We start from the raw sequence: 27319 nt of genomic DNA, 5'->3' as shown, positions 1-27319 counted from the left end.
GCACATCGAATTCTGTCCTGGCGTCTGCCTCTCAGAGGACCCAAACTGCCATACCCAGAGTGACAGAAGAGGGATTTGAACCTAGGTCTGTCTAAGCCCAAAGCCCTTGTGCTTTCCTTTATGCCCAGACATTAACTGATATATAAACCAGGTCGCTAACTCCAATGATCAAGTCTCAGACCTTCTCTTCCTGACCCATCAGCAATATGCAGCGCAGGTAGGTGATGGCTCCCTCCCCTTCGATACACTTCACTAGGTTCCTAGGACCCCACACCCTCCCAGTTCCCTGGCCACTTATTCTCAGTCTCCTTTGCTGGTTCATCCTCACCATCCTGACGCATAAACCCTGAAGGAATATCCAGGTCTGCTGGGTTTACTGCCCACAGATCCTGGGACTTACTGGCCTTCATAATCACACAAGTCAATTCCTTATAATAAATCTATTTTATACCCCGTTGGTTCTGTTTCTCTCTAGAAAACCCTGCCCAATACAAAGACCTTGTGTGATCTTGGCCTCCTGACCTCACTCTGGCTTCATCTCCTATTTCTCCCCTCCCCCGCTCTGCTACAGCCACGAGAGCACGCTTGCTGCTCCTGAATGTCCCAGGCACACTCCCACCGCAGGGCCTTTGCACTCGCTGCTGCCTCTGCCTTAGTGCTGGACGTAGGCATAGTTCTCTCTCTCACATCCTCAGTTCTCTGCTCAGATATCACCTTCTCCCTATTCTATGAACACACCACTTAAAATTACACCATCCCCACTACCTCCACACGAGACATCCTTTATTTCTTTTCCCTCACAATTTTGTTCCACAGTGAGAAAAATATGACCATCTGACACGCACAGGGTAAGTGTCTGTCACTGCCTATCTCCCCAGTGGACGTTCCATAAGGGCAGAGGCTTTGTATGGCTAGTTCACTGCTGTATCTCATGTCTAGAACTATGCCTTACACATAGTAGGTACTCAAAAAAAATGTTGAATAAACTTATAAATGTCCTAGAAGTTTCAAATTTCAGCATAAGATTTCTATATCATCATAAAAGCAGTTAAGATGTTGCCTGGGGTCAGAGGAGAAGTGAGGACTGATGTGCAAAGGCGTACACGGGAACTTTTGGGGTGACTGTTCTAGATCTTGATTGAGGTAGAGGTTACAGGGACACATATTCTTCAAAAATCATTACCATATACACTTGAAATGGGTTCATTTTTGTGAGTTATACATCAATAAAGTTGATTAAAAACAAACACCCTATATTCCAGACCGCCTCTCACACACACAAAAAATGGTGCACAAATTCACTTTTAAACTATGCATCCTGATTTGAGCTTTGGAAATTCTGTTCCACATGGTTTGAATTGGTATATAATTAAATTTTAAAATACTAATTGCTGCTCCTTGCTACAAAAACAAACAAACACAAAACAAAAAGTGCTCTTAAAAGTCCATAGGTTTAAGAATAGACTTTGAAGTCAAGAGAACCCATATTTAACTTCTGCTCAACTCTGCTAGCTAAATGAACTTGGGAAAGTTATTTAACCTGCCTTGGGCTTACTTAGCTCATGTATTAAAAAAAAGAAAGAAAGAAAGAAAGAAAGAAAGAAATAGCCTTGATTAGGTGGCTCAGATGGTTGGAGCATCGTCCTGTACACCAAAAGGTTTCAGGTTCAATCCCTGGTCAGGGCAGGGAACAGGGGATGGAGGGACCGGGGAGGGGGGGGCCGGGGGTGGAAGTAGGGGTGGGGGATGAGAGGTGGGGGGGGGAACCAATTGATGTTTCTCTCTCACATTGATGTTTCTCTCTTTCTCTTTCTCTTCCTTCCTCTCTAAAATCAATAAACAAATCCTTGGGTGAGGATTAAAATAATAATAATAATAATGAATAATAGAATGAAGTGAGGTGAATAATATAGCATAGAGTCTAAAATATAGTTCACTCAGTACACAGTCACTTTGCTGAATACTATTACTGCCATGTACAGCTAGGAGAGCCATTTGAATATCAGTGGATTTTCCTAAGACAGGGAGGTCAAGTTTGGGCCTGAGGACCACTGGTGGGATCACCTGAGAGTGTTGCAGATGGTAGCTGGCCCTGAAATGTCCCCACTTGTACGAAGCACGGCACATGCAGCACAAGGTCACAAACAAGCTCTGAGACCATCAAGCAGCAATAGCTACACCGAGCCCCCCACATTCCATTCACTTCTCTCCCAATTACAGTCTCCCCTCTACCACGCCTCACTCCCGGCAAAACAGGAACCGCCCTAGGAAATCATAACACTGTGAGTAAAAGGGTAAAAAATTTAAACAACTAAGATATTCAACAATTGCGAACCAGTTAATGCTACATGTGAAATGCAAACACCATGCATCCTTTAAAAAGAGTGGGAAGAACTCTCATCAGAGAAAGCAATGACATACTGATAAGAAAAAGAGCAGAGCAGTATGCATAATAGCATCCCATATCATTACAAGAAAAAATGGAGGAGGTACAGACACGTATTAGAATTTGCACAGAAAAAAAATCTAGAAAATCAAGGTGCTAAAAGTGGTTCCCTATGGAGACTAGAACGGGGGTATTTTCATTTTTTAGTTAATTCTACTTAAAATAAAACCAATGCAGACATTGATAAAAAATAATGAGAGAGGGGGACAATCAAGGAAAGATGTCACCTTGGTGTAGAATGAGTCAATCATATACACTTTTATTTTTCTGGTGAATTTGTGATTCCTTACAGGTTTATTTAAAATCAGACAGGAACTCAGTGCTCTCAAACCAAAGCAGCCTCATCCTACTCTGCGTGGTCTTCTCACTGATGTCTGATAAAACAATGCATGAAAGAGTGTGTGTTTGCTTGTGTTGAGGTATAATGAAGACGTAAAATAGGGTGGAGGCAAAAATCTGTCTGGTCAAAAGAAGATAATGCTCAAAACTTTTCAGGGTCTCCGATGATGAAGTGAAAGACTGATATTCCAGAGACCTTCTATTAGGAGACAAGAACAGGAAAAAAGGCAGCAAAAGACACCCGAGTTCCAATCCAGGTGTGCCACTTAGCAGCTGTACAGCATCAGGCAATAACTCCCATGAACATCAGATCTCTCATCACCACATGGGCATAAGAAGAGTCTCCTGCCCTGACTGGTGTGGCTCAGTGGGTTGGGCGTCATCCCATAAACCGAAAGGTCACTGGTTCGATTCCTGGTCAAGAGCACATGCCTGGGTTGTGGGCCAGGTCCCCACTTGGGGGTGTGCAAGAGGCATCCAATCAATGTTTCTTTTGCACATTGATGTTCCCCTCCCTTTCTTTCTCCTTTCCTTCCCCTCTCTCTAAAAATAAATGAAATCTTTAAAAAGAAAAAGAAGAGTCCCCTGACCTCCTAGCAATGCTATGGGAATTTGGAGAGAATCTGTGAAGCTTTCAGCACTGCACGCACCTCCAGGCACTACAACTTGAGTGTAGGTGGGTAATAAACACCGCCCAAAATTTGATTCCATAGATTTCAGTGAATTTTGATCGAAGGGATGTCCAAAGGATCCCTCCAGCTGACGGACTTCTCTCAATGAAAGAACGCTGCCCAGGGAAGAAAACCAAAGCCACCCGCATTGCCCGAGGCATGGACATAAGCCAGAGCTCCTCAGGTTCAATGCCCTTTCACTGGGGAGAGCCAGGAGGAAAACGTGCATGCGGACACATAGAGCTGGCTTCCCAAGGCCGTGAAAGGAGGAGGCCCCAAGTCTGACCTCTTACTGAGTTAGGATTTATCTTCCACCTTCCTCTCCAAAGGACCAGAGGCATATTATGGCTGAGAGTCACATCCTCAGGAGATTAATTTTAAATGAGAAAATAAGAATCGACGGCATGTTTTGCGGGTGAAGCACTGTCTGAGATCTGCGGCAACTGAAAATAAAACTTAGCTCTGGGCGTCCAGAATTAAGGCAAAAAGGCAAACTTGCAAACTATCATTACGCTGAGGAAGAATCACGATCAATCAGGAAAGGCAAATTTTCCTAGAACTAAACTCAACATGCTATAATCAGAAACTGATCCTAGCAAGTTGTGCTTCTGACCCCCTCCTACCTCCCGAACTCCCGGCACAAGCCCGGGTGTGTCAGGTCCCTCCTCACAGCTTTGCCAGTTTCCAGCTGTGTGACCCCCAGCCAAAGCCTCTCCTCTCTGCATCTCGGTTTCCTCGTCCTTAAAAGGGAATGATGATCCTACTTATATCTGAAAGGGAGTAAAAGAACTTCCGCTAGCACCAACTGGGTGCTTGCTAAACATTATCTCACTGAAATCGCCCAATAACCATATAAGGCAAGTCCTATAAGCATTTTACTGATGAGCTCTCTGAGATTCAGGGAGGTGGGGACTGTTGCCATTGTCACACAGCTAAAAAGCAGGTGAGCCAGAACTCAATCTCATGCTTCCGTAATATGAAGGCACAAGTTGACCTTCCCTGTCAATGTCAAGTACAGTTCCTGGCACATAGTAGGCACTCAACATATTAATCCCCTTCCTCACCCCTTCCTTTTCTCCTAAAGTGTGTGTGTATATACAGGGTGAGGCAAAGGTAGGTTTACTGTTTTCGAATGGAAAATAATACAATAATTAATAAATAATGATACAAGAATAAACTCTGTTTCACATACAACTGTAAAACCTATTTTTTCACCACCCTGTGCACACACACACACACACACACACACATATATATATATTCAAAGTATAATAAAATAATATTAATATCTTATATTTACATAGCTTCTTTCCTCTAAGGAGATCATACTACTTAATCTATTTTCTCTACTAATCCTACCAAATCTCTACCTATCATTATTACTTTACTTATTTTACAAATAAGGAACTAGAAGGCAGCAAGCCGCTAGGGTGACATGCCCAGAATCAAATGGAAGTCACTGCCAAAACCAAATATAAACCTTGGTCCTTTATTCGTCTAAATCAACCTTTATCCTCTCACATGACACAGCCTCCATAATAAAGAACAGAGCATTCATTTTTTATCTGGAAAACTACCAAACGTACAATTCAGTAAGGGGCCTCATGACCTTATCACCTTGTCAAAGGGAAGAAAGTATATAAAAAATGAGGTTTGCAGGAACAGACGGTTTTGGTCCGTCAACTTTCTCTTGGATTACGCCATTAGCTAACATAAAATAATGTAAAATACAATGTAACAGATCCCCAGGTCTTTGGAAATTCAAGTTAAACTCACTGATCCTTCAAACTTATGTACACAGCACCAATGGTGACTGTTAAGTCCTGTGGGGACTGCAGAGGTGCGCGGTATGTGAACTAGATCTTCGAAAGAAAAATAGGATACACACTCTAGGAGGAACTGAAGCCAGCAGTGAGCATTTAGCAGCATAAATTCATAGCCTCACAGAATCCTTGAGCTCCACAAGGGACCTGGCAGACCACCAAGAGCAGCCCCTTCATCTGCTATGGGCAAACAGGGGCTCAGGGAGGTTAAGTGGCTTTCCCAAGATTTCACAGAGAGGAGAGCAAGGACTAAAAAAAAAACCAAAAAACAAAAAAAAAACCCTTCTGACTACTATCCATCCCACTTGCAAATCTGGCTTCTAATGTGCATGTGTACACTTATCACTTTCCAGGATCACACGTCTATTCAGTGAGTACAGGAAAGAGCCTGCATGCTGGTAACAGAAAAATCAGGATTCAAATCTGGACTGCCGCTTACTGACCATGTGATCTTGGGGAAGCCTCTTAATGTCTCTGAATTTAAGTTGTTCTACCTATAAACTGTGGGTACAGTAATTCCCACAAGTAAGCTGCAGGCAATGTAAACAAAGGGATAGCCTGTGAGCCCCATGAAGGCGGACATCAGGTCTCTACGTCTCTAGCATCTGGCACTGAGCTTGTCACGTGCTACCTGCTGAGTAAATCAACAACGAACCAAGCAAACGGATACTGGACTTGAACCCAGGTCTACCTGACAGTTAAACACTAGGCTATATTGCTTCCAATTCATATAATTTCAAGGCAGAGGATTAATGCTGACTTACACAGCACTGAGAACATAATGGAATAAGATGGTCATTTTCTGGTCAGAAAGCAGGAAAAAAGCGTAGTGGGGCAAGTTCCTGGACTCTCAGTTTGGGGAGTAATGCTTGTTGCTAACATGGGCGTATCTTGAGGCTTTGGAACGACCTAAACCCGGGTTTAGTCCCCAGCTGCAGTACCTCACAGCGTCGCAGCACTGCTACTCTTGCGCTTCGGGGCCATTATCAAGTAAAATAAAGGCAACTTGGACACAAGCACTTTGATACCACAACAGTCAGTCTGATAACTCCGACGGCTACCAAGTGACTGAGGACGGGTGGCACTCACAGCATCGGGTGTGCCGGCAAAGGGACCACTCGCATCCCAGGTGGGATGGAGCGGCCGGCTTGCGATTTCATCGCACCAGTCAGAATGGCGCACGATTTAAAACTTATAAATTGTTTACCTCTGACATTTCCATTTAATATTTTTGGACCACAGCTGACCATGGGTAAAAAGGCTGAAAGCTAAACCACAGATAAGGAGGTGGGGGGACTACTGTACCTTTTTATTCATTTAAAAGTCTAAGTTCTATATATTTATATAATTAACAACATTCTGGTCTTATGCCTAAAATTCTTCAATAAGCAAGGACTCAAGTAAAAATAACTGTTTAACAAACATGGATTCAAGATTACAAGTAGCGAGAGCTTTTCTGTCTTGGGGCCTTAGTCTTGGCAGTTCCCTCTGCCTGAAATGTCCTTTGCCAAGGCTGACTCTTCCTCAGCATTCAGCTCTCAGCAAGTGGTACCTCCTTAAAGAGTCCTCCCAGGCTAAAATTGTCCCTGCCACCACTGCCCACAGCAAGTCCCTCTCTGCTGGGTCTCACTGCCTTTTCTTTCCACTTTGCATTTCATGATCTGTAATGGCTTTATCTAGTTATGTGCCCCATCTTTCACACCAGGCTGTACACTAATGAGGACAAGGACTTTATCAGGCTGACTGCTGCATCTCCAGCCCCTAGTACATAGCAGGTACGCAATAAATATTTCTGAATCAGCAAACTAGACCTCAAAAGATGTTGGAATTAGCCAGAATGAGAAGTACAGGTAAAGTACTCTATCTGCCTAATAGTCTCATGGGGTTGGTTTCCTTTCAAGAACAACTTCCCCACTGCAACAAAATATGTAAACTTCAGCCAAACTTACTTGGGAATGGGTACCCGAATTAGCGTCCCTTCCATTTCTGGGTTCAGATTCATTCCACTTTCTCTTATAGCCTTGATAGCTGCAGCTGTACACTGAAAACCAGATCAAAAGGTAAACAGAATTAGTAAATAATTATTACCAGATGCAAGCCCTCTGTCGATAACTGGCAACCCATCTTGGCAGAACATGGAAACATTTAGTTCTGTTACCAGTAAGATCAGGAAGTTACATTGGTGCAGAGTGCTTTGATCAAGCAGAATAGCAAACTATGTCCACTCCTGGTACCAGTGTACTGCGGGAGGAAAAAAAGCAAAGAGAAGGAAAAAATAAAAAGAAAACAGCTCTGCTTCTTTGAAAAGATTTCAATGGTTTGAGGCAAGACAGATCAAAACCACAATAAATCCTCAAGGGAGGGGGGCTGGTCTGTGCAAAGATTGGTGTAAAGACAGATGAAAGATTTTATACATTAAAAATTCCAGTTGACATTTTACACTCAAAATATACCAGTGCCGATTTGGAATGAGTAAATAAATTTAACTCATTCGTATCTACACTCACACCAACCTCACTCGTGTTCTGGAATGAGCAGACTCCCTGTTGGTCCGTGCTCCAGGGAAGGCAGAATGATACACAGGCTAAAAGCATAGGCTTTGGAGCCAGAGAGATCTCAGTTCAAATCCCAGCGCTGCTTACCATGTGACCCTGGGCAGCAAGCCTAACCTCTCTGAGCCTCCATTTCTTAATCTGAGACCATGTGGGACCTACACCTCAGAGGGGATTGAATGAGGTGACATCTTGCTCTGTATCTAGCCCACACAGTCACATCCAGGGAAGTTACTATATACATTTTGTATACAAAGGTAAGAATGCACAAAACCCCCAAACGAGGCTGAGTTGATGCCATCCCTTAGCTCACGCACTGCTGTCCTGCCTGTCATCCTCCAGGGTCTTCTCTGGCACAGTCCTGCTCTCTGCTGTGCCAGGTTGTACACCGGTACACTGATTTCCCAGAGTGCCTCACCCCGCCTCAAGCAACATTATAACCACACGTGCTATGCAACCCTAAAGGATAAGAGAGCAGTGTGGGAGCGATACTTTCATTGGTGCGGCAATGTGGAATTCATAAAAACGAAGCCTCTGACATCTTCCAAAGCAACTTTAGGTTTGACCAGAGCCAATCCACATCCCTTGGATTCATGGGGCCAATTCTCAGCCTTGAGTTCCTCCCTAGACTTCTGGTTCACAAGAATGGGGTTTGTGGCATACCTATTTTACTTTCCCTGGGTTTGCTTTGGTTTTTGAGGGGGTGCCTAAGAAACTTATCTATTTCATTTTCTAAGTGGTCTTAATCTACAAGGTCATGAGGAAGAACCATAAGGTCAAAAGATAAACCAGAACTTTCACATGCAGATGAATCATTTCCTTGGGAGGCTGTACACAGAATCTAATAGTGTGGGCCACTGCTTAAAAGCATAAATTCTTAAAATGGTACCTTTGACCACAGACTATTGGAGCTGGAAGGCATCTATGACAAAACCAAGTACAGGCCCTCCCTTATGTCCACAGTGACCTGTGGACTAAGGTCACATCCCTAAGCACAAGTGGCTTCCCAGAGAGCGAAGCGCCTGGAGTAAGAACCTCACCCGTCGTACTTACGCTTGCTGGCTGCATTAAGAGGAGACACTAGACTCCTCAACGCTCAGTCCAGTGATATCACTCTGTCTACATTTTCTTCTTGATGCCCTAGCTCAATGTATTTAGTAACTGTAGCACAGGGGATTTGATTTTTTAAAAAACAGCCAAAAATAATTTGGAATTAGGTCTGCTGTATTGAGGGTTCAGCCAAGGTAAATAAAAGAGCTAGATAAAGAAATGAAATATTCCTCTGCAAGAGAACCGTTATTTTCCTTAATAAAATGAAGAGAATTTCCACTTTGAAGAGGCGGCCTGATCTCCAGTCTCCCAATCCTCCTTTCCGGATGCTTCTCACTGAATGACTGATGCCTCGTCTGGTAACATCCTACCACCACCTCACCCTTTCACAGTCGGACCCAGAAGTCTTCACACAACCTTCCCCTGTAAGCACAGGAGCACCGACTGCTGAAACCACGCTGGCCGGTCACTATGTCTCAATGTTTACATCTTCCCAATATAAGGCTCAGAGCCAGGCACACGGTAACGTGCTCTGTAGAAGCTTGCTGAATGAGTATACTAATAAACAGACTCAGATCTATTAGAAAAACTCAGCTCCTTACTTTTACTTCATATATAGTATATAACCCCCTCCAAACCTTACTTTATAGTTGTTCTATATCTTTTCACATGCATAAAAGAAAATGTAAATCAGGAGAGGTTTCATTTTGCAAAGAAACCTACTAGAAGAGGTAGTTCCAAAATATTCTAAATACAAATATTTTAGTTTGATGGGGTAGGATGCAGAGACTTGGGAGAATTACAGTCATTTTCCCAACATGACTTCCGAACTACTGATGGTTCAGCTAAAAAGGGCTTTTGTTTCAATCTCATTTTCATCTCTTTTTTAAATCCTCACCCAAAGGTATGTTTATTGATTTGAGAAGGAGAGGAAGGGAGAGAGACAGAAACATCAGTGTGAGAGCAAAACCCTGATCCCTGACTTGGGATCAAGCCTGCAGCCTAGGTATCTGCCCTGACCAGGGATCGAGCCCACAACCTTTGTGTGTGTGTGTGTGTGTGCATGGGCAACACTCCAACCAACAGAGCCACTGGCCAGGGTGTATATTTCCATCTTTTATCATAGCCTTTGTCTCCTCACTGAAGTGATGCTCACCAGCACCCGAGGGCAAACAGGCTGTTCTCAAACGGCAACACTGACCAACTGATCGTGGCTGCTTGGAGTACCACGTTAAGAAAGATCACAGACCCCATCTCGGGTTAGGCAGGAAAGAGTGCTGTCATCAATTAGCAACATCTGCTATTGCCATTCTTAAGTTAATCTGTACTGAAGGACAGAAGATGATAAAACTTTTGTAGACAGGTGAACAAGTCCTTGACCCTTTGGATTCAAGTCAACTCGGTTAGTGCTGTTTCAATTACTGGTGTTCCATTTTCTTTATATCCCAGGGTCCCTGGACTGTAAGGTCTATGAAAGCAGGAACCTTGTTTCTCTTAATCATTAGTGAATTCCAGCACCTCAAATAAAATCTAATTACTTGCAGGGATTCAAAAAATATTTGTTGAATTAATGAATGAACGGTAAAGGAGCATAGAGGTTAGTGTCAGACAGATCTATGTTCAAATCTTAGTTCTATCACAACAGCGTGAACCTACAGATATTTTACTTCTCTGAGCCTCAGTTTTCTCATCTATAAAATGAAATAAATAATGCTTAATTTTCGAGAGTACCTGTGTTGATCACATGAACCAAACCATGAGAAAGTAGCGCCTGGTAACAACAGCAGACACTCAATACACATTAGCTTTCTTCCTTCTACAAGGGCAATAATGGAGACTGTCTTTTTTTTTTCATTTGCCTTGTTCGAATCATGCCGTGTTCTTTTACTCCCTTCTTCTCTTTCCCATCATTAACTCTAGCTGCAGGCAAGTTTATGGAAAGCAGCAACTATGTGTATCATTTATCAAGCAGGACACATGTTAAACAAATGCAACACACTTTTCTGTCTTCGATGCATTTGAAAAGATTATGCATGTAAATCTGCATCATGTCACTACAGCATGACACAGAAATGCGCAGGTTTGGAAAGAAAGCCAACCGCATGTGAAACAGAAAGGAATTACATAAACACACAGAGTATCAGCTCAGCATTTTGAAGCTATGAACCTGGGTACTTGATGGACAGCTTCTAAAGTGGAGGAAGGAAATGTTTAGTTAAGATATTTGTTTAATATACACACCAGATGAGATAAAGGAATTCAAAAGACAATGTAACTCACACTTCCTCATTCTGCCCTTGTAAAGAGCCGCTCTCCTAAGATGCTTATAAAAGTTTTTTGTTTTTTGTTTTTGTTTTTCTCCCTTCAACACCCACAGAACTGCAACTTGGAGAAATGGCAAAGATGCCTTGGTTGAGAAATGAAGATATACTCCAACTTCCCAAGGAAAAATTAAGCTGTTAATACCTCCTCCTGCCTCCTAAGATGCGCTGGTGGCCAATCAGGGGCTTCTTCTGTGAATTCCATTTGCTATTTAATAACAGAAGTGGTTGGCTCTGAAAAGCAATCTGCCTGATGAGGTCTTCAAGCTGTGTAATTAGGGGGCTGTTCCCCAAATTGGCCGGCAGTGCCTATGGGATTAGAGGAACCAGGAGAGGGCTCAGCAGTTCTGAGGGGGCCAGAAAGAGAGTTGACAGTTCCCTTTTCATCCACTTCTCAGCTCCTCCGTAAAACCAGGAATGAAAGCCTCCCTTCCACCAGCCTAACAGCAAGTATCCATTCCAGGTGCACTGTTTCAGGTGCTCGACACAACGCACAAGCGAGATACGATTCCTACGTTCCAAGCTCACAATCCAGTGAACGTGAGATGGAAAATACAGGTGTAAATAAACATACAACTACTCACAGTGATAAGTGCAATGAAGAAAAGAACGGTGCTCATAAGAGAGGTTAGCGTGGAGGAATGATTTAGGTTGAGTAGGCTAGGGAAGCCTTCCCTGGGAAAGTGACACTTGAGCTGTGATCCAACTGATGTCACCCCAATAAATTCAATAAAAATATAAATAAATAAAAACAAAAAATAAAACAATAAATAGCAAATAAATAGATAGGTAGTAATTAGCCAGGCAAGGGTGTTCCAAGCAAAGGGAAGGGCACATGCAAAGCCCTAAGGACGCAAAGAGTGTGGCGTGTTTGAGGAACCGAATGACCGGTGTGGCCAGAGCGGTGTGCAAGGATGACAGTGGCACAAGACTAGAGACATTGGGACATACAGGCAGTGGCCACATCATACAAAGCCTTTTAAGCCACAGTAATCTTTTTTTTACTTAGCCCTGGCCAGTGTGGCTCAGTTAGTTGGAGTGTCCTCCCATAAACTGAAAGGTCGTGGGTTTCATTCCCAGTTCAGGCACATACCTGGGTTGCAGGTTCAGTCCCCGGTTGGGGTGCATATGAGAGGCTACCAATTGGTGTCTCTCTCTCTCGCATCAATGTTTCTCTCCCTCTCCCTCCCTTCCCCTGTCTCTAAAATCAATAAACATGTCTTCAGATAAGGATAAAAAAAAATCAAACAGATAAAAAGCCGTGGTGGTGTGGCTCAGTGGATTAAGCACTGGCCTATGAAACACAGGGTCCCCAGTTCGATTCCCAGTCAGGGCATACGCCTGGGTTGTGCGCCAGGTCCCCGGCTAGGGATGTGTGAGAGGCAACCACCCATCGATGTTTCTCTCCCTCTCTTCCTCCCTCCCTTCCCCTCTCTCTAAAAATAAATTAAATCTTTAAAAAAAAAAATTACTTGAAGCCACTGATAAATGTAAAGCATGAGAATGACATAACCCAATGTATATGTTTAAAAGTTCACTCTGGCTACAGTATGGAGAATGGAACGGGGGGCTGTGCCGGGCACATCGGCTACTGGAGCCCTCTGGTATGACAGTGTTAATAGCAAGGGCTTTTCCTTACTCCTGTCTCTAACCCAGTTTGTCAAATCCAGCAGGTTCACCTTTGGTTTATGTCTTTGGGATAGACACACTGAAAACGGGAAAGGAAAGGACTTCATATTCCTTCTTCTCCTATTAACAAATGAGGAAATGGAGGCCCAGAGAGGGACGCAAGGTCAGCGAGCCAGCTGGCAGTGGAGACAGGACCAGGCCCCAGGTCCTCTAGGCCTCCCAGTCCAGGTCAACTCCCACTGCACCAGTTAAAAAAAAAAGCCCGTTGTCTTCCCCACCTAGACTTAAAAGCACAGCTCCAAGGTTGCAATAATCTAATGCAACCCACCTGCCGGCCTTGGAGGCACTGTGCTCTGTGCAATATTCTGCAGTGGTCAGTCCAGTTTGAAAGGAATGGGACTTCCTAGACTAGAGGATCTGCTCCAAATACTAATGCAGAGGTCACAAACTAGTGGCTCATTAACGTGTTTTTTACTCACAATCTTTTTTAAAAAGTGAATTAGTTAGCCATATTTAACAAGGCTCTTACATAAAAAGTTGGGTTATGGGCTTCTTCTGGAAATAAAAATCTTAATATCTGCTGACACTGGCGATGACCAGCGCCCTCAGACAGGGCACAGGCTCCCCAGTTTATCACAGCCCCCTCTTGGTTGGCCAAGTGTCAATCACCATCACAGCATCGCACTATTATTCTCTTAGATGGGGCCTTTTTCAGTATTCAAATTACCTGCCTGGCTTCTGTAGTGTTTGAGTTTAACGGAAAAGGAATTTAGGAACAAGAAAGAGCTTTTCCCTATCCCTAAATTCCCTTTATTATGCCTTGTCTCTTGTTTTATCCCAAGCTGAAAGGAATACTTCTTCTTGACTTGACCCAGCCTCCTCCACTCCAAAAGAGACCATGAATAAGGACCCTTTTAGCAAGGTCGCCTTACCTCTGGGAAGCTGGCCATATTCACCAAAATCAGCTGTGGTGACTTCATGGAGATCTGGCCAATCTGGTTTAAAGCAAACTTCCCATCAGCAGTTACCACAGTGATATGATCAAGGGATCCTAAAAAAGATTACAGGGTCTTAGAATTCAGAAGGGTCTTAGCAGGCCCACACCTAAGTCCCCACTTAATTGAGATTCAACTAATATTTAGGGGCCCCTTATCAATGCGGCAAGACTATTCAAGGGGCTTTCGTAGGCACAGCAGCATCACGTGATGGAAAAAAGCTTTGACACGTTGACAGAGCGAGGTTGGAACTCCTTACCAGCGACCAGGGTGGCCAACCACCCCGGTTTGCCTGGGCCTGAGGAGTTCCAGAGACGCAGGACTTTGAGAGCTACAACTGGAAAGAGCGGGTCACCCCTCCAGCAACTTTGCCATTTATTAACCATGAAACCTCAGGCAAGTTTACTTACCTTCTCTATACCTCGGTTTCCAACTCAGTCAAAAATAACTATCCCACAGGATTAAAATGAGGATTATAGCTCAATACAAACAACCAAGTATATAAGCAGCAAAAAATAAGCATAGAAAAGGAACCCCTCAAGCTCAGGGATGCTTAACTCTAATTCCAGTCAAGGTTGTTTCCCTTATCCCAGTGGAACTCAAATTTGGCTGTGCATCAGAATTGCCAGGGAGCTTTTGAACTTAGACTTCTGGGCCATACCCCCAGAGATCCCAATTCTATGGGGGGGGGGGGGGGTCAGGAGTCTGTGATTTGGGAGGAGCCCAAAAACATATATATATATATATATATATATATATATATAAGATCACAGGTTTGAAGCCATTTCATTATACCACCCTGATTTTGGTACTTAGATCCCATTTAGAAAAAAACAAACAAACACCAACTATTAACCCTTAACTGTTACCTGGATCTAATCTTCATCCATAGCTGAGTTCTAGAAAACCCTGGGAAAAATTTTCAGAAACCCAATAAAGCAAGCAAATAAAGTCATAGTTACAGGTAGAAAAGGGGCATTAATTAAAAATCTTTGATTCCTCATTCAAATAAGAATGAGAGAAAAAAAATCCTACTATTAACAATAAGAACCACTCATGGATGCCTCATCTGAGATACACAGAGGAAGGAGTTGTGGGGGAAAGGAGTCTTTTAGACAAATGGGGAGCTGTCCCGGCAAACTGCTGTTAACATGATGCTATGGCCCAAAGATCTGATTAAAGTACCCAACCAGATTCAATGTCATCACAGAAAGAAGGTGGCTGGCACCGCTGCCTTCAATCCAGAAAGGCCCCAGAGGTATAATAGTAAAAGTTGCCTTGATTCTAAACACAAATGTTCTGGGTTCAAATACCAACTCTGCCACCTCCTGATCGTGTGACCCTGCGCAGAGCCCTTCAAGCTTTTGGGTGTCTGTTTCCTGATCTCTAAACGGGGCATAAGAATTGTACTTACCTCATAGGGCTGTTATGAGGATTAAATGAGTTTCTGGAAAGCACTAATAACTATGTTCTGGCATATGCAAGTGCCCAATAAATGATAGCTATTATTATCATTTTTTGACTCTCTCCTGTTTTAACCAAACTAACCTATTTACAATTTCTCTAATATAGTTTGTTCTTTCTGGCCTCAAGGCCTTTAGCATATCGGGGGGAAATTGGGACAACTGTAATAGAACAATTTAAAAAAAAAAGATCTTTAGCATGTATTTTTCCTTCTGCTGAGAATGCCCTTGTCTGTTCAGATTCGTCGGCAGCCGTCCGTCTCGAGAGACGATGGTGTAGCTTCCCAAGAGTCCATCTGCACCGCCGAGAATGGCTGTGCAGTCCGACTCGGGAGTGACATCGTATCTGTCTCCTCCCGTGTTGAATCAACATCTTGCGATGACGCTGAAGCTACAGAGCCTGGGCAGGGTGATATGGAGGGTCTGCTGTTGCCCATGCAGCAGACCCCCCCTCTCTTCGCAGCTGAAGGGTCCAAGGGAAAGACGGAGTCGATACAGCTTGGCTTCAGGTGCGCCGCAGGAGTTGCCGGTGTTGACTACAACGTCAAACCGCCTTAGGGACTCCGGCTCCGGATTTTCTGTCAGGGTTTACTCCCTTAGCCTTTCCCCTGAAGAGGTATGCCGCAAGGCAGCGGAGGTTTTTTGGAGTCAGAGTTTTCCTTCTCTGATGTTCAGATCTGTTCAGATTACTCCTGCTCATTTTTAACACTCAATTATAATAGCTTCTAATCTTGGAAATTTTACCTGACCTCTTAGGCTGGATTACAAATCCCCTTATGGGCTTCCAAACATCCTATGCAGGCTTCTATAATAATGATAACCAATATCTGCTGAACACTTCTATGAGCAAGACATTGTGCTAAATGCTTCTATCATTTATTTGCTTTCATTATCACAATAAACCTGAGATAGTTCCATCATTTTACAGATAAGGAAACGGAGGGACAGAGAGTTAACTTACTCAAGGTCATAAGAGCTCTTAATAATAGAGCTGGAACTCAAACCCAGGTCTGACCAACTCCAAAGCTAAGGTCTTCCCCACTCTGATTTACTATGACTTTATACATTTTGGTTTATGCCTACTCCTTCACATTAGGCCCTAGACTCTGGGAGGGTGGGGAGAATGTATGTCTTTTCTCTCTCTACAGCACCTATTAATCAGCATAAAATAAGTGCTCAGTAATGCTTTGATGAATAAATGAATGTATGGATGGGTGAATGAGAGAGGGCAAGAACAGACAAACGAATAAACACATATCTTAGACAACTATAAAAAAAATCAACTACCTTGGAGATAGAAACTGTTGGTAGACAGATGGAGGTGTAAGAAGAAAAGTGCCTGCTGGTTCAGATAGTAATGAAAGATGATATGGAAGAATCTAGCCAAAAAAAGACAGGCTACATTCAGCCGGCTTCACCCAGTCTCTTCATGGCCCCCAGTCCTACATAAAACATTACACAAACAAAACCCTAAAGAGAAAGAAGCAAAGAGGAAATACCAACGGGAGGCCTTTTGAAAATGGACCTTAAATCAGCCTTCCTGGTCTGCCTGAGCTCCCCTGCCACAGAAGTCCCAACCTGGGCTTCCCAGTACGCAGTGTGGTGCTCCCATTCCCTAAATCCGTATCAACATAATGCATCAAATCCTTTTCCCTCAATCTGTCCCCAGTGAGAATCTCCCTCAGCCTCATTCCTGCCCCTCATTTTCTCAGAGGTTAACTTTTAACAAATTACGCTCCCAACCTCTTTCCAGGCCCATCATCTTTTTAAGTTCAACAAGAGTGGAGCTCGCTGGCTAATTTTAAGGATCACATTTCTCCCTGAGCCCCTCTCAAACTGCTCTCTGGTTTCGGCTGCAGAATGTTAACAGGCCAGAAAGCACAGGGGAGACAGAGCACTTTATCAGTTTCATACCTAAAATAATAAGCAAGTTTAAAATAAACAGTTGGGAGAGATTGAATGGCACGCTCTACTGTCAGCAAAAGCACCAGTCTGAAGGCTGACAAATGACGGAATGGTCTCCTGGTTTCACACTGGATCTTGTCTCTGAACTCTGTATATTTCTGCTGGTGTTTGTAAGCGAACCTGTATATTTTTCACTTGGTTTTCTTAAGAAAAAGTTCATGAAATAGTCTCTAGTTTCCTTATGAACTATCCAAACCAAGATGTGAGTGGGAACAACCCAAGCTCCCGCGGATACCTTCCGAGGGGGTCCCCAGCTTGACTCTAGTATGATGACAATTTCCAAAAGGCCAATTTAACAGCAATTGGATTTTTCCTGCCTGCCTGCACCATTAGCTGACAACTCATTTCTTCTATCACATCTGCAAACAGTTCTCCTAGACAGTTCTGACATTTCCCACTTAGAAAAGCCACTTTCAGGAAGTTATTAACCCAAACGTAATCTTCCTGGTCAAGCTCAGGGGTACAGAAATGCCTCAGGTGGGCAGGTTTGCAGCCCGTTAGTTCCCAGTAAGGGATAAGAATGGCCAAATAGGACAAATTGGAAAAATCAGACCAAAGATGTCAGTTACTACAATGCTAAATACCTAGAAGCATATACAGTGTTTATTATAGCCAAAATAAAACTCCTAATTTTTCAGTGTAATTCTATGAGAGCAAAGACCATCCCTGTTTTTGTTCACCACTGTGTACCAGCACAATGCCTATTTCAGAGTAGACAAATATGGGCAGAATGCATAAATAAACGTTAACTGTGCCAGCCACTGTGCTAGAACCATTACATATGTTACCTCACTTATTTTAAAACCCACCCCAAAGCCATAAAGTAGGAATTAGACAAGGAAACCGAGGACCATAAAAGTATCGTAACTGCCCATGGTTGCCAATTAGTCAGTGTTAAAGCTGGGACTAAAATACAGCTCAGCCAAAGACTATCTTTCCACTGGCCATTCCCAAAATATTGCTTCAGTCACTAACCTGGTGCGGTCCTTATATTGACAGTCTTATTGAAATTATCCTTGAGTGCTTCCAACACAGACTTCATTTCTTCTTCCACCTCTTCCAGGCTGATTATATCCTCAACCAAGGCAGTATTAAGATTCACTCTGGTTTGGGACTGTCCTTTCCCTTTGGCTAGAAAGTCAACATTCAATGAATAAGAGAACAGCAGGCAATAAACAGAGACAATAAGTAATCAGTGAAGAAATGCCTACTATGTGCAGAGCAAAATTCCAAGTACTAGAAAATTATAGAACATTATCACTGCCCTATAAAAAAGCCTGCATCTCCGGAGTGTCTACTGGAGACCTGGCATTGTGTGGAACACTTTCTCAGAGTAGCGAAGGCACAGACTTTATAAAGAGGTAACCCAGGTGAAAATCCTGGCTATGATACACACTAGCCTTAGGACCCTGGGCACAGACTACTTTTCTGAGTGTCAGCTTCCTTAGCTGTGAAACAGGGATAATAGCTATATCACTAGGCTGCTACATGGACACAGACTAAGAAATTCAAAAACCTAAAAGAGCACTGTCCACATGGCAGGCACTCCAGAAGTGAATTAATGCCTTCTTTTTCAGAAAAATAAACAGAGATGAGAACGGTACAGTGACTTCCCAAATGTCCCAAAGTCATGAAAGAGTAAAACCACGGTGTGGTCCCAGATCTCACTAATTTTAAATCCATGAGCTTTCATCAGGCTGCCTCCATAAAATCTAATTGGAGATACAGGAAATATATTAGTTAATTTTAAAAGGAATACTAACACAAGGATATACAAAGTATCCGATGGCTGGTACACACAAACTGAACAACAGTAGTTCAGAAACATTAAGCACTAACAATAGTAGTGACATTGGCTTACACTGTATCTTGGAAAATTAACAGCATTGGAAGCTAAATAAAATTTTGTTTTCTGTCTAAACCATCATGGCAATTTTTACTGTACATATACACAGTAAATGTGTATATACACAGATCACTTCAGTGAGTAATACAAATATTCTTACATATCTTTATGGAGGATGGGGGAAGGAGAAAAATTAAAATATTTAAATAATAACCTACAGCAGTTTATTTATTAAATAGTCAACAAAAATTTATTGAAATTCATTCACAACATTTATTGAACATATACAGTGAGCTAGCTCCTATGCTATTTATATAGCATATTATAATTTTCAACACAAGTTCAAGTACATTCTTCTATTAGATAGTCAAAGCAGCTTTGAGGTAGGAAGAACAGAGATTATTATTGTTCCCATTGTACAGATGATAAATGTAAGGCACAGCCATTTCAATTTTCTGCCCAAAGTAACCAACCAGTAAGCAGCAAGAGATTTTTAAAACATTTATTTGTGTGTGTCCCCATCATGCTTAAAACCTCATTGCTCTTAAGTTAACAGGCTAATGACTTAGAATTTTCCAAACCAATGAAAGACATAAATCTTCAGATTCAGAATCACAAGACCCAAAGAGGAAAATAAAAGTAAATTCATACTCAGATTCTTGGAGTGCCAAAAACCAAGGACAAAGAGATCTTAGAAACACCCAACAAGAAAAGACAAATTATCCATAAAGGATCCAAGTTTAGGACAATAGCATACTTTCCAAGAGCAGCAACAAAGCGAGGAACAATGGAAATCATTTTTTCCATTTCAGGTTTTTTAAACCAAGGAGTCATGTTAAAACTTTACAGGTAAGGAACTTGATACAAAAGACCATCAAGTAAACAGCTAAGGAAATACTTGTGACACATACAATCAGCAAAGGATTAGGGTTCCTAATACAAAAAGAAACAATAAAACTAAGAGAAAAAGCCAAACCAACTTTTTAAAGGGGCAACCAAAGACAAGAACTAAATAGCCAATTAGATACGTAAGGATGCTGCTCACATGCTGCAGCTAATGCGTCGCTACTGGAAGACTACATTGCTGGGGCATCAGCAGCCCCGTTTCCAGTTCTGCCATTAACTAGATGTGACCGCGGGCAAATGTCTCACATATGCAGCTCATGTTTCCTCATTTACCAAATGGTGAGATCTGTGCTTCACTAGGTAATTATAAGAATTTCTTCACTGGATAATTATAATTCCTTCAACGGATAATTAAAAGAATTAAATTATTAAGTGTGGGTGAATTTTTAAAAAAATTTAATACAACATACAAATTAAAAGTTATTACTATTACTATTAACAGAATATAAGCCTTCTATGCATTGGTAATCTTTTAGCAACTTGTTAATTTTCCTATTAACAGAAAAGGGAAGGTCTGCACGAAACCATAAAAAGGAAAGTCAATGGAAAAATCATTTAGCAGCATATTTCTAACACCATCCTTAGGAGTGGACTCCCTGACCCACCACTGCAAATAGCAGGTCTGCTTGACAATTTCCTGTCACTCATTTATCCAACAAAAATTTTTGATACATACTATATGTCAGGCCCTCTTAGATGCGAACCAAGAAAAACAGACCCTACCCTATTGGGTCCAGCATGGAAGACATATAACAAACAATAATCAAACCTATAATGAATTAACTAATTAATGAGTGCTGTGCTAGGTACATCAAAGGTAAAATAACAGTGCGCGCAAGTGCATGTGACAAGGGACCTGACCCAGTCTAAGAGGTCAGGGAAGGCTTCCCTGAGGAAGCGACATTTAAGCTGAGATCTGGGGTGTATCAAAGTCTCATTCTTGGATGACACAAACCATTAAGATCATCCATCTAAATCCACAGCTCTAATACCCCGTACCCAACAACCTTCTGGTTTTAATTTTACTTCTAACATAGATCCTCCTATAAGAAGAAAATATGTTGATCCCTGCCTCAAGCATTCTGGTGTGCTTGGCACTTATACCTCTAATTCTAAATTTAAAAGAAAGAAATTAGGCATTTTTGAGCCATGATAACATATGAGGCAACATGATAATGAGAACACAGACCCCCAGGTTCTCTATCACTGTGACCTTTTAAGCTAATCAGTTGTATTATCTGAGACACCATTTCCTCATGTGGCAAGGGGAGGAATTCAGTATATCTCTGATATCCTTCCAGCTATAATAATTCAAGGGTTAAATACAAGAAAGGGGTGTGGAGGTCACACATCTCTACCTTTGGCTTTCTTGGTAGCAAAATGACGAGATGGGACAGCTGGATAGGCCATATATTGCTCATGGCCATTTTGTCTTCCACTCACTGTCTTCAGCATAGCTTCTGAAACAGGTCTGGTCAAAGCTGCAAGGCAGTTGCAAAAGGCAGGGTGGACCAAGCGGAAGCACCTTAAACCCAAGGCCATGACTGAAGACTCCGTGTGAACATCTACTAAAAAGAATAAGACAAAAAGATCGAAGTAAAGCAGACTCTACTACAATTTCAGAAAATATTTGGTACCAATTATCAAACAACTCCTATAAAACTAAGCTATGTGCTAGACAATTTGAATACATTATCTCTAATCCTCCTCCCAAAAGCCTACTAGGAAATATTGGGTTGGCCAAAAAGTCCGTACGGTTTTTTGTAAAATAAGACACATTTTTCATTTTCACCATTAACTTTACTGATTTGGCTACTTTGAGTATGTTGGCTCTCTCCTGCGTGGTCGAATGTTGATTGTTTCCAGTTAATGTCTCAATTTGACCACGATCAACTTCAACTTCAACTGGTCTCCCCGACCGTGGAATATCGTCCAGCAAGAAATCTCTATAGCATGAAACTTCACAAACCACTTTTAACACATTCATTCAGTCACACTGCATTCTCCATATACTGCACAAATCTTTTTTTGCATTTCAGTTGCATTTTAACCTTTCTGGAAATGATAAACCACAATAGGCCAAAAATGTTGCTCATTTTCTTCCATCTTCAATATTAAAATGGCTACACAAAAATTCACCAATTTTGGTAAGCTTTTTAATGCACACGGATATGACAGCTGTCACAATATGATCTAACAAAATTGTCTCGAATGAAGTTAAAGACACTAAGCGCTACTCGAGCCATCTTAGGAAAATACCAAACAAACATTTTGGCCAACCCAATATGATTAACCCCATTTTACAGGACAGAGGAACTAAGTTCACAGAGATTTCAGTAACTGGCCCAAGTCTGTAGGGCTCCAAACCACCATGCTCTTTCCACTGCACCAAATGCCTCTCAGTATACAAGGAACACAGTTACGCAAATGCACAGCAGCCTAAATCTTTAACGATGCTAATTAAATCCTTGTAGGAGAAAAGGCACAAAATCTTGATAAAGTTATACTATAAAAAGGGAGGGCAGAGCACTGGAAGAGGACTTGAAATAAGAAAACCATTCCAACAGGCATAAAATGACTGGAAAATTCACGCGACGGCATTTAATTAAAATTTTCTTTGGTTCCTTATGCACTGATTACCAATTAGAATGCACTTTACTTTAATGTGAGTCTGAAGCATGGTTGAGGTTTGAGGTCTTCCATATTATAGAACTAAAGCTCTGGAAAATGCCGCCCTTCTCTGTGCTAACACAAGTTACACATTATATATCTGAGGTCTTTGACCATGGAAAGATGCTAGAGCCTACGGCTACCTCGGAGACAGAACACAGTCCTAGCAAACCAACAAACATACTTCTGCCAGGAATCTGGCTATTACTTAGATAAAAATTAAGAACAATGAGCCTCAACTACCTGGAAGTTACTATCTTCGAAAATCAGTCCCAGACCTCATTAAAACAACAACAAAAGAAAGCCCCATCCTACATTTTGATGCAGTAACAATGGACTTTGCAGCCAGGAAGACTTGGAATCCAGTGCCAGCTCCATCGCTGACTAAATGTCCCTGATCAACTGTCAAATGGGGATAATTATAGTTATTTCTCAGGGTTGGGAAGAATAAATGAGTTTATGCAGATAAAACACCTGGCCCAGTGGCTAGCAGATAGCCAGCGTCCCCCAAAGGGATATCTATTGATAGCTTTGACACTTTTCCTTTCAAAGACTTCCATGACAGGAGCAGACACAATAAAGAAATCTTGCATTTCATTACTGATGAACAGGTAGCCCAGAGTCAGTCAGATCTGCATGTAAATTTCAATTTTGGGCAATTCACTCTTTTTCTGGGCATCACTCTCCTCATGTGCAAAATGAGCAAAATACCCTGATCTTATAATGAGATGGTGAGTATATGTAAAACACCTAGCACAGAGTCGGGAACATAACAACTGCTTAATAAAAACTATCATTATCATTATATTTTTTTTAAAAAGCAAATGAGTAGCACAAAGGCAAATAATTTCTCCTGATGGAATTTTTAATAACAAGGAATGCTAGATGTCAGTGATCAGCATATGAAGTCAGTAAAAACAGATCTGGATTTTAAAAAATAAAGAAATAGGTTTTCCTCTTCTTCTTTCTTATCAATAGCTATTATTAAAGTTGGGCCTGGGCTGCTTGCTTGATCCATATCATTTCATTTACTCCTCTTAATAATGCTACAAAAAAAGTATAATAATCTCCATTTTATAGATGTAGAAACTGAGGCTCAAAGAGACTGCCTCTGTCCAAGGGCATGGAACTAATAGCGCTGCCCTATTTCAGCAAAATTATTCACAAAAGTTTGGCTCCAAGTGTGTGGTTTCCATATCTAGGTTTTTGCCTAATATAGCCAATGCCTAACCCACACTTACATCCAAATTTGGCTGCATAATAATGTGTGGTTTTTTTTTTTAATCTACAGGGTTTCAATCTGGCTGCTCCATTTAAGACAGGTTTCCTGCTGTTCCTGTTGCAGGTCATAATACCAATCCAGAAAGCAACAGGAAATCAAAACGGGTTAGAAATAAACAACCTTTGACAGAAAACGCAGCACCCAAAAGCAGATCCAGTACACATGAACCGGAAAGCCAACTCTATAAATAAACCACATTGCTGAAATGCTTAAGGCATAGATTTTAATTGCACAGAAGTCAGGAAATTTCTAAGTGGAAGTTCAATAGAGGCAGTCCCTTGGACCCTTTTTACCTTAAGGATATGAATGTTAACACTCAGTTCGGCACAGAAGAAATCAAGGAAAGGAACCGTTATGGGAGACCAAGTATCATTCCAACAAAATTAACCTATATGCAGAAAAATAACATGGCAGGAAGCATCTGGGCTTTGGACTGCAGTCTTGAACTGGAATTTCAGTGTGTGACTTACTAGCTGTGTGACCTTGGGTATATCATTTAACCTTATTGAGCTAGTTTCCACTGCATCTTTATCATGATGATATTGATGAACCTTTAAAAAGATAACGGTAACAATAATAATGAAACAATAGCTAATACTTGTTAGGGATAAAGAAGCAAGCCAGTGACTCTCAAACCAGTAGGAGATAATTAACAGATGAATCATGGAAAAGGGGCAAGGAAATGACATTCCCCAGCTCCTCACACATATCTCTGGGATCAGAAGGAGGAAGATTGTTGTCACAAAACACAGAGAAATGGGAAGATGTAGCTAGATAACTATGCAAATAAGTTGGAGACAGACCTATAACTAGATTACCCATACTTAATCACACTCTGAGTTAAGTAGTTAATCGCGTTAGATCGTAAACCCGGATTAATTGTAATGGAGAAACAGAGGAGGAGAGGCGAGGGGGAGCTCATCGCATTAGTATAAAACCAGTTTTCTTTGTCTACTTGGCGCACACATGCTCCTGACTGGTGGTGCGCCCGACTCTGCAGACTTGTGAATAAATGCCTTGCTTTGCTGCTCAATCCTGTGTCCCGGTTTTATTGTGAGCATTTCTCACATACTTATATAGGGATGACTATGTGCTAGAAACAATTCTAAGTGCTGTACTGTATATGTTAACTCATTTGAGCCTTATGATAACCTTCTGAGTAAAGTATAATTATATCCATTTTATGGATGAAGAAACAGAGGCACAGATAAGTAATTTGCCTGAGATTTTATTTCAGACAGTCCAGCTCCAGAGTCTGTGCTCTTAGCCACTACACTATACTGTGTACATAAAACACTCGGTACAATTATTGGCATTATTATTCAAACTGTTGAGATATTTTTTAAAACTACCTGAAGCAATACTCTTTGCCCAAAATTGAGGTTCTTAAAACTTGAATTTTCCTATTTTTCATAGAAGGTTCATTTTAATTTCAGAAAGAACTAGATGAGGACACAAAGTCTTGACTTATCCACTATCCCAGCAACCCCTCCCAATCCAGCTGTGTATAGCTTATAATGTACATATTTTTATAAATATGGGTGTACACACACACAGACCCTTGCTGCATATAAAATACTTCCACACTGTGGACGAAAAAGGGGGTTCCACAGAAAGTTACCTTGCAGGGAGATTTACTGATAAATTCCTAACAGAGCAGGCCATTGTGTACAGTCACACCCCAGGAATATATTGTAACTTCTATAGCAAAAGGTTTATCTTTGCCTTAACAGATGTTGTCCATTGCTTCTGTGCGTCTAGGTTAACACACGTTTGCAATGCTTCTTTTTCAAACTAACCACCCTCAAGAGAGCACGTAATCTTTTAAATACAACTGTAATTCAACCCCTGCCTTGCTTTCCCCCACCCTAATGTAATCTTACGTTCCCTCCTTAGTTCCAAATGTATAAAGAAACTGCAAACTGTCATTCGCCAGAGCATCTGAAATCTTGCTTCCTGGCAATTGTCAGTTTTGGCGCAATGAATCCTCCACAGGTTTGGACGTTTCTTACATCAACAGCACAGATTATCTAATTCCTACAATATCCAGAATTGTGACCCTCACTGACATTTTACAAATAAGCAAACTGATCTTTCATTTCCTTGAATACTCCTCCTGCTCCAGGGTCTTCAAACACACTGTTGAATCTGGAATAATCTTCCCCCACATCTTTAATGAACTACCTTCCATTTTTCTTTCAGATCTCAGCTTAGGCATCACTTCCTCAGAGGACTGTCTTCCTTGGCCAGCTCCACCAGCCCAACTAGGTCACATGGTCTGCAGCCCACTTTCATAGCATCCTATACTTTTTTTTATAGCACTTACTTTAACAATATCAATTAATATTTGTGTAGTTATTTGATCACCGTCGAACGCCTTCCATGAGACTATAAGCACTACAAGGACTGACGTATGGTAGTCTTGCTCATTGTTGTATCCTCAGTGCCTAGTACAGTTCCTGAGCACAGAAGACACTGAATAAATGAGATGGATAGATGAATGAAAGTCTAGAGAAATGAAGTCCTTGATCAAGGTCACAATGCTGGCACCAGAATTGAAATCTAAGCCTCCGACAGTAGACCCTGAGCTCTACTTCCCAGCACTGCTTCAATTATCTTCTGGTTTGCCAAATTTTCACTCAGAAATAGTAGGACATGTTTTTCTCTAAATTCAGGGCCATGGAAAGTGATTTCTATTATCCGTCTATGTCATGTCCCTGGCACAGCCCAAGGAGGGATGGGATCCTTTAAAGGCGGAAAAAGAGCTTTGGCCCAAGAGGTGGCAAATCTGGATTCCAATATTCCTGTCTCATCATTCCCTGCCAACCATCCTCTTTAGATTCATAACCACCTTGTATCCAGAAAGCATTTGTGGCAGCTCTACTACTGACTTGTGACTTTTATCAGGTCATTTCTCCTACCTAGGTTTTGTTTCCTCAGCTATAAAATAAAGGGTGAGGCCAGGTTTTCATTCTTTCCCATTATAAATCTCTCCAAGATTCTGAGAAATGCAACATAATGTGGTAAAAGGAAAGGGCACCAAACTTAGAGAAGACCTGGAAAAGGGTCTTGGTTCCAGCACCTACTAGATGTGACCTTAGAAAGGTCAAACTCTCTGGACCTCAATCTGATCTGTAAAATGTGGATGACAATACCATTTGTCCGGGTTACGGGGTCGATCAAATGAGATAATGGCTGCAGAAACACTTTGTAAACAGAGAAGGGCTACTGAGATGACAACTGTTTTGCCACTGGAAGGCGCAGAATAATGGTTAAAAGTTGAGGTGAGGCTTTGGAATTTAAACTCCATTAATTACTAGCCACGTGATCCTGGTAAAGTTATATCTCTCAGCTTCCGTTT

The 27319-nt window shown here is 41.7% G+C and overlaps 1 protein-coding gene across 1 annotated transcript in view; it reads right to left on the bottom strand.

Annotated features, from left to right (window-relative positions):
* Positions 1-21569, bottom strand: part of MRRF (mitochondrial ribosome recycling factor) — a 42778-nt gene extending 21209 nt beyond the window's left edge. Inside the window, exons 1-4 of the mRNA XM_090274680.1 lie at positions 21365-21569; positions 18230-18385; positions 13764-13882; positions 7229-7320 (exon numbers count right to left, since the gene is read on the bottom strand). Of these exons, the coding sequence (XP_090130806.1) occupies positions 7229-7320; positions 13764-13882; positions 18230-18385; positions 21365-21548 (551 nt within the window). The 5' untranslated portion in view covers positions 21549-21569. The remainder of the gene's footprint in view (positions 1-7228; positions 7321-13763; positions 13883-18229; positions 18386-21364) is intronic.
* Between the last annotated feature and the right edge of the window lie 5750 nt (positions 21570-27319).

The sequence above is a fragment of the Furipterus horrens genome, unplaced genomic scaffold, assembly GCF_987537825.1.
Source record: "Furipterus horrens unplaced genomic scaffold, mFurHor1.1.pri manual_scaffold_4, whole genome shotgun sequence".
Taxonomy (NCBI): Eukaryota; Metazoa; Chordata; class Mammalia; order Chiroptera; family Furipteridae; genus Furipterus; species Furipterus horrens.
The sequence above is the reverse complement of the archived record's forward strand: the minus strand, read 5'-3'. Positions and strand labels throughout refer to the sequence as shown.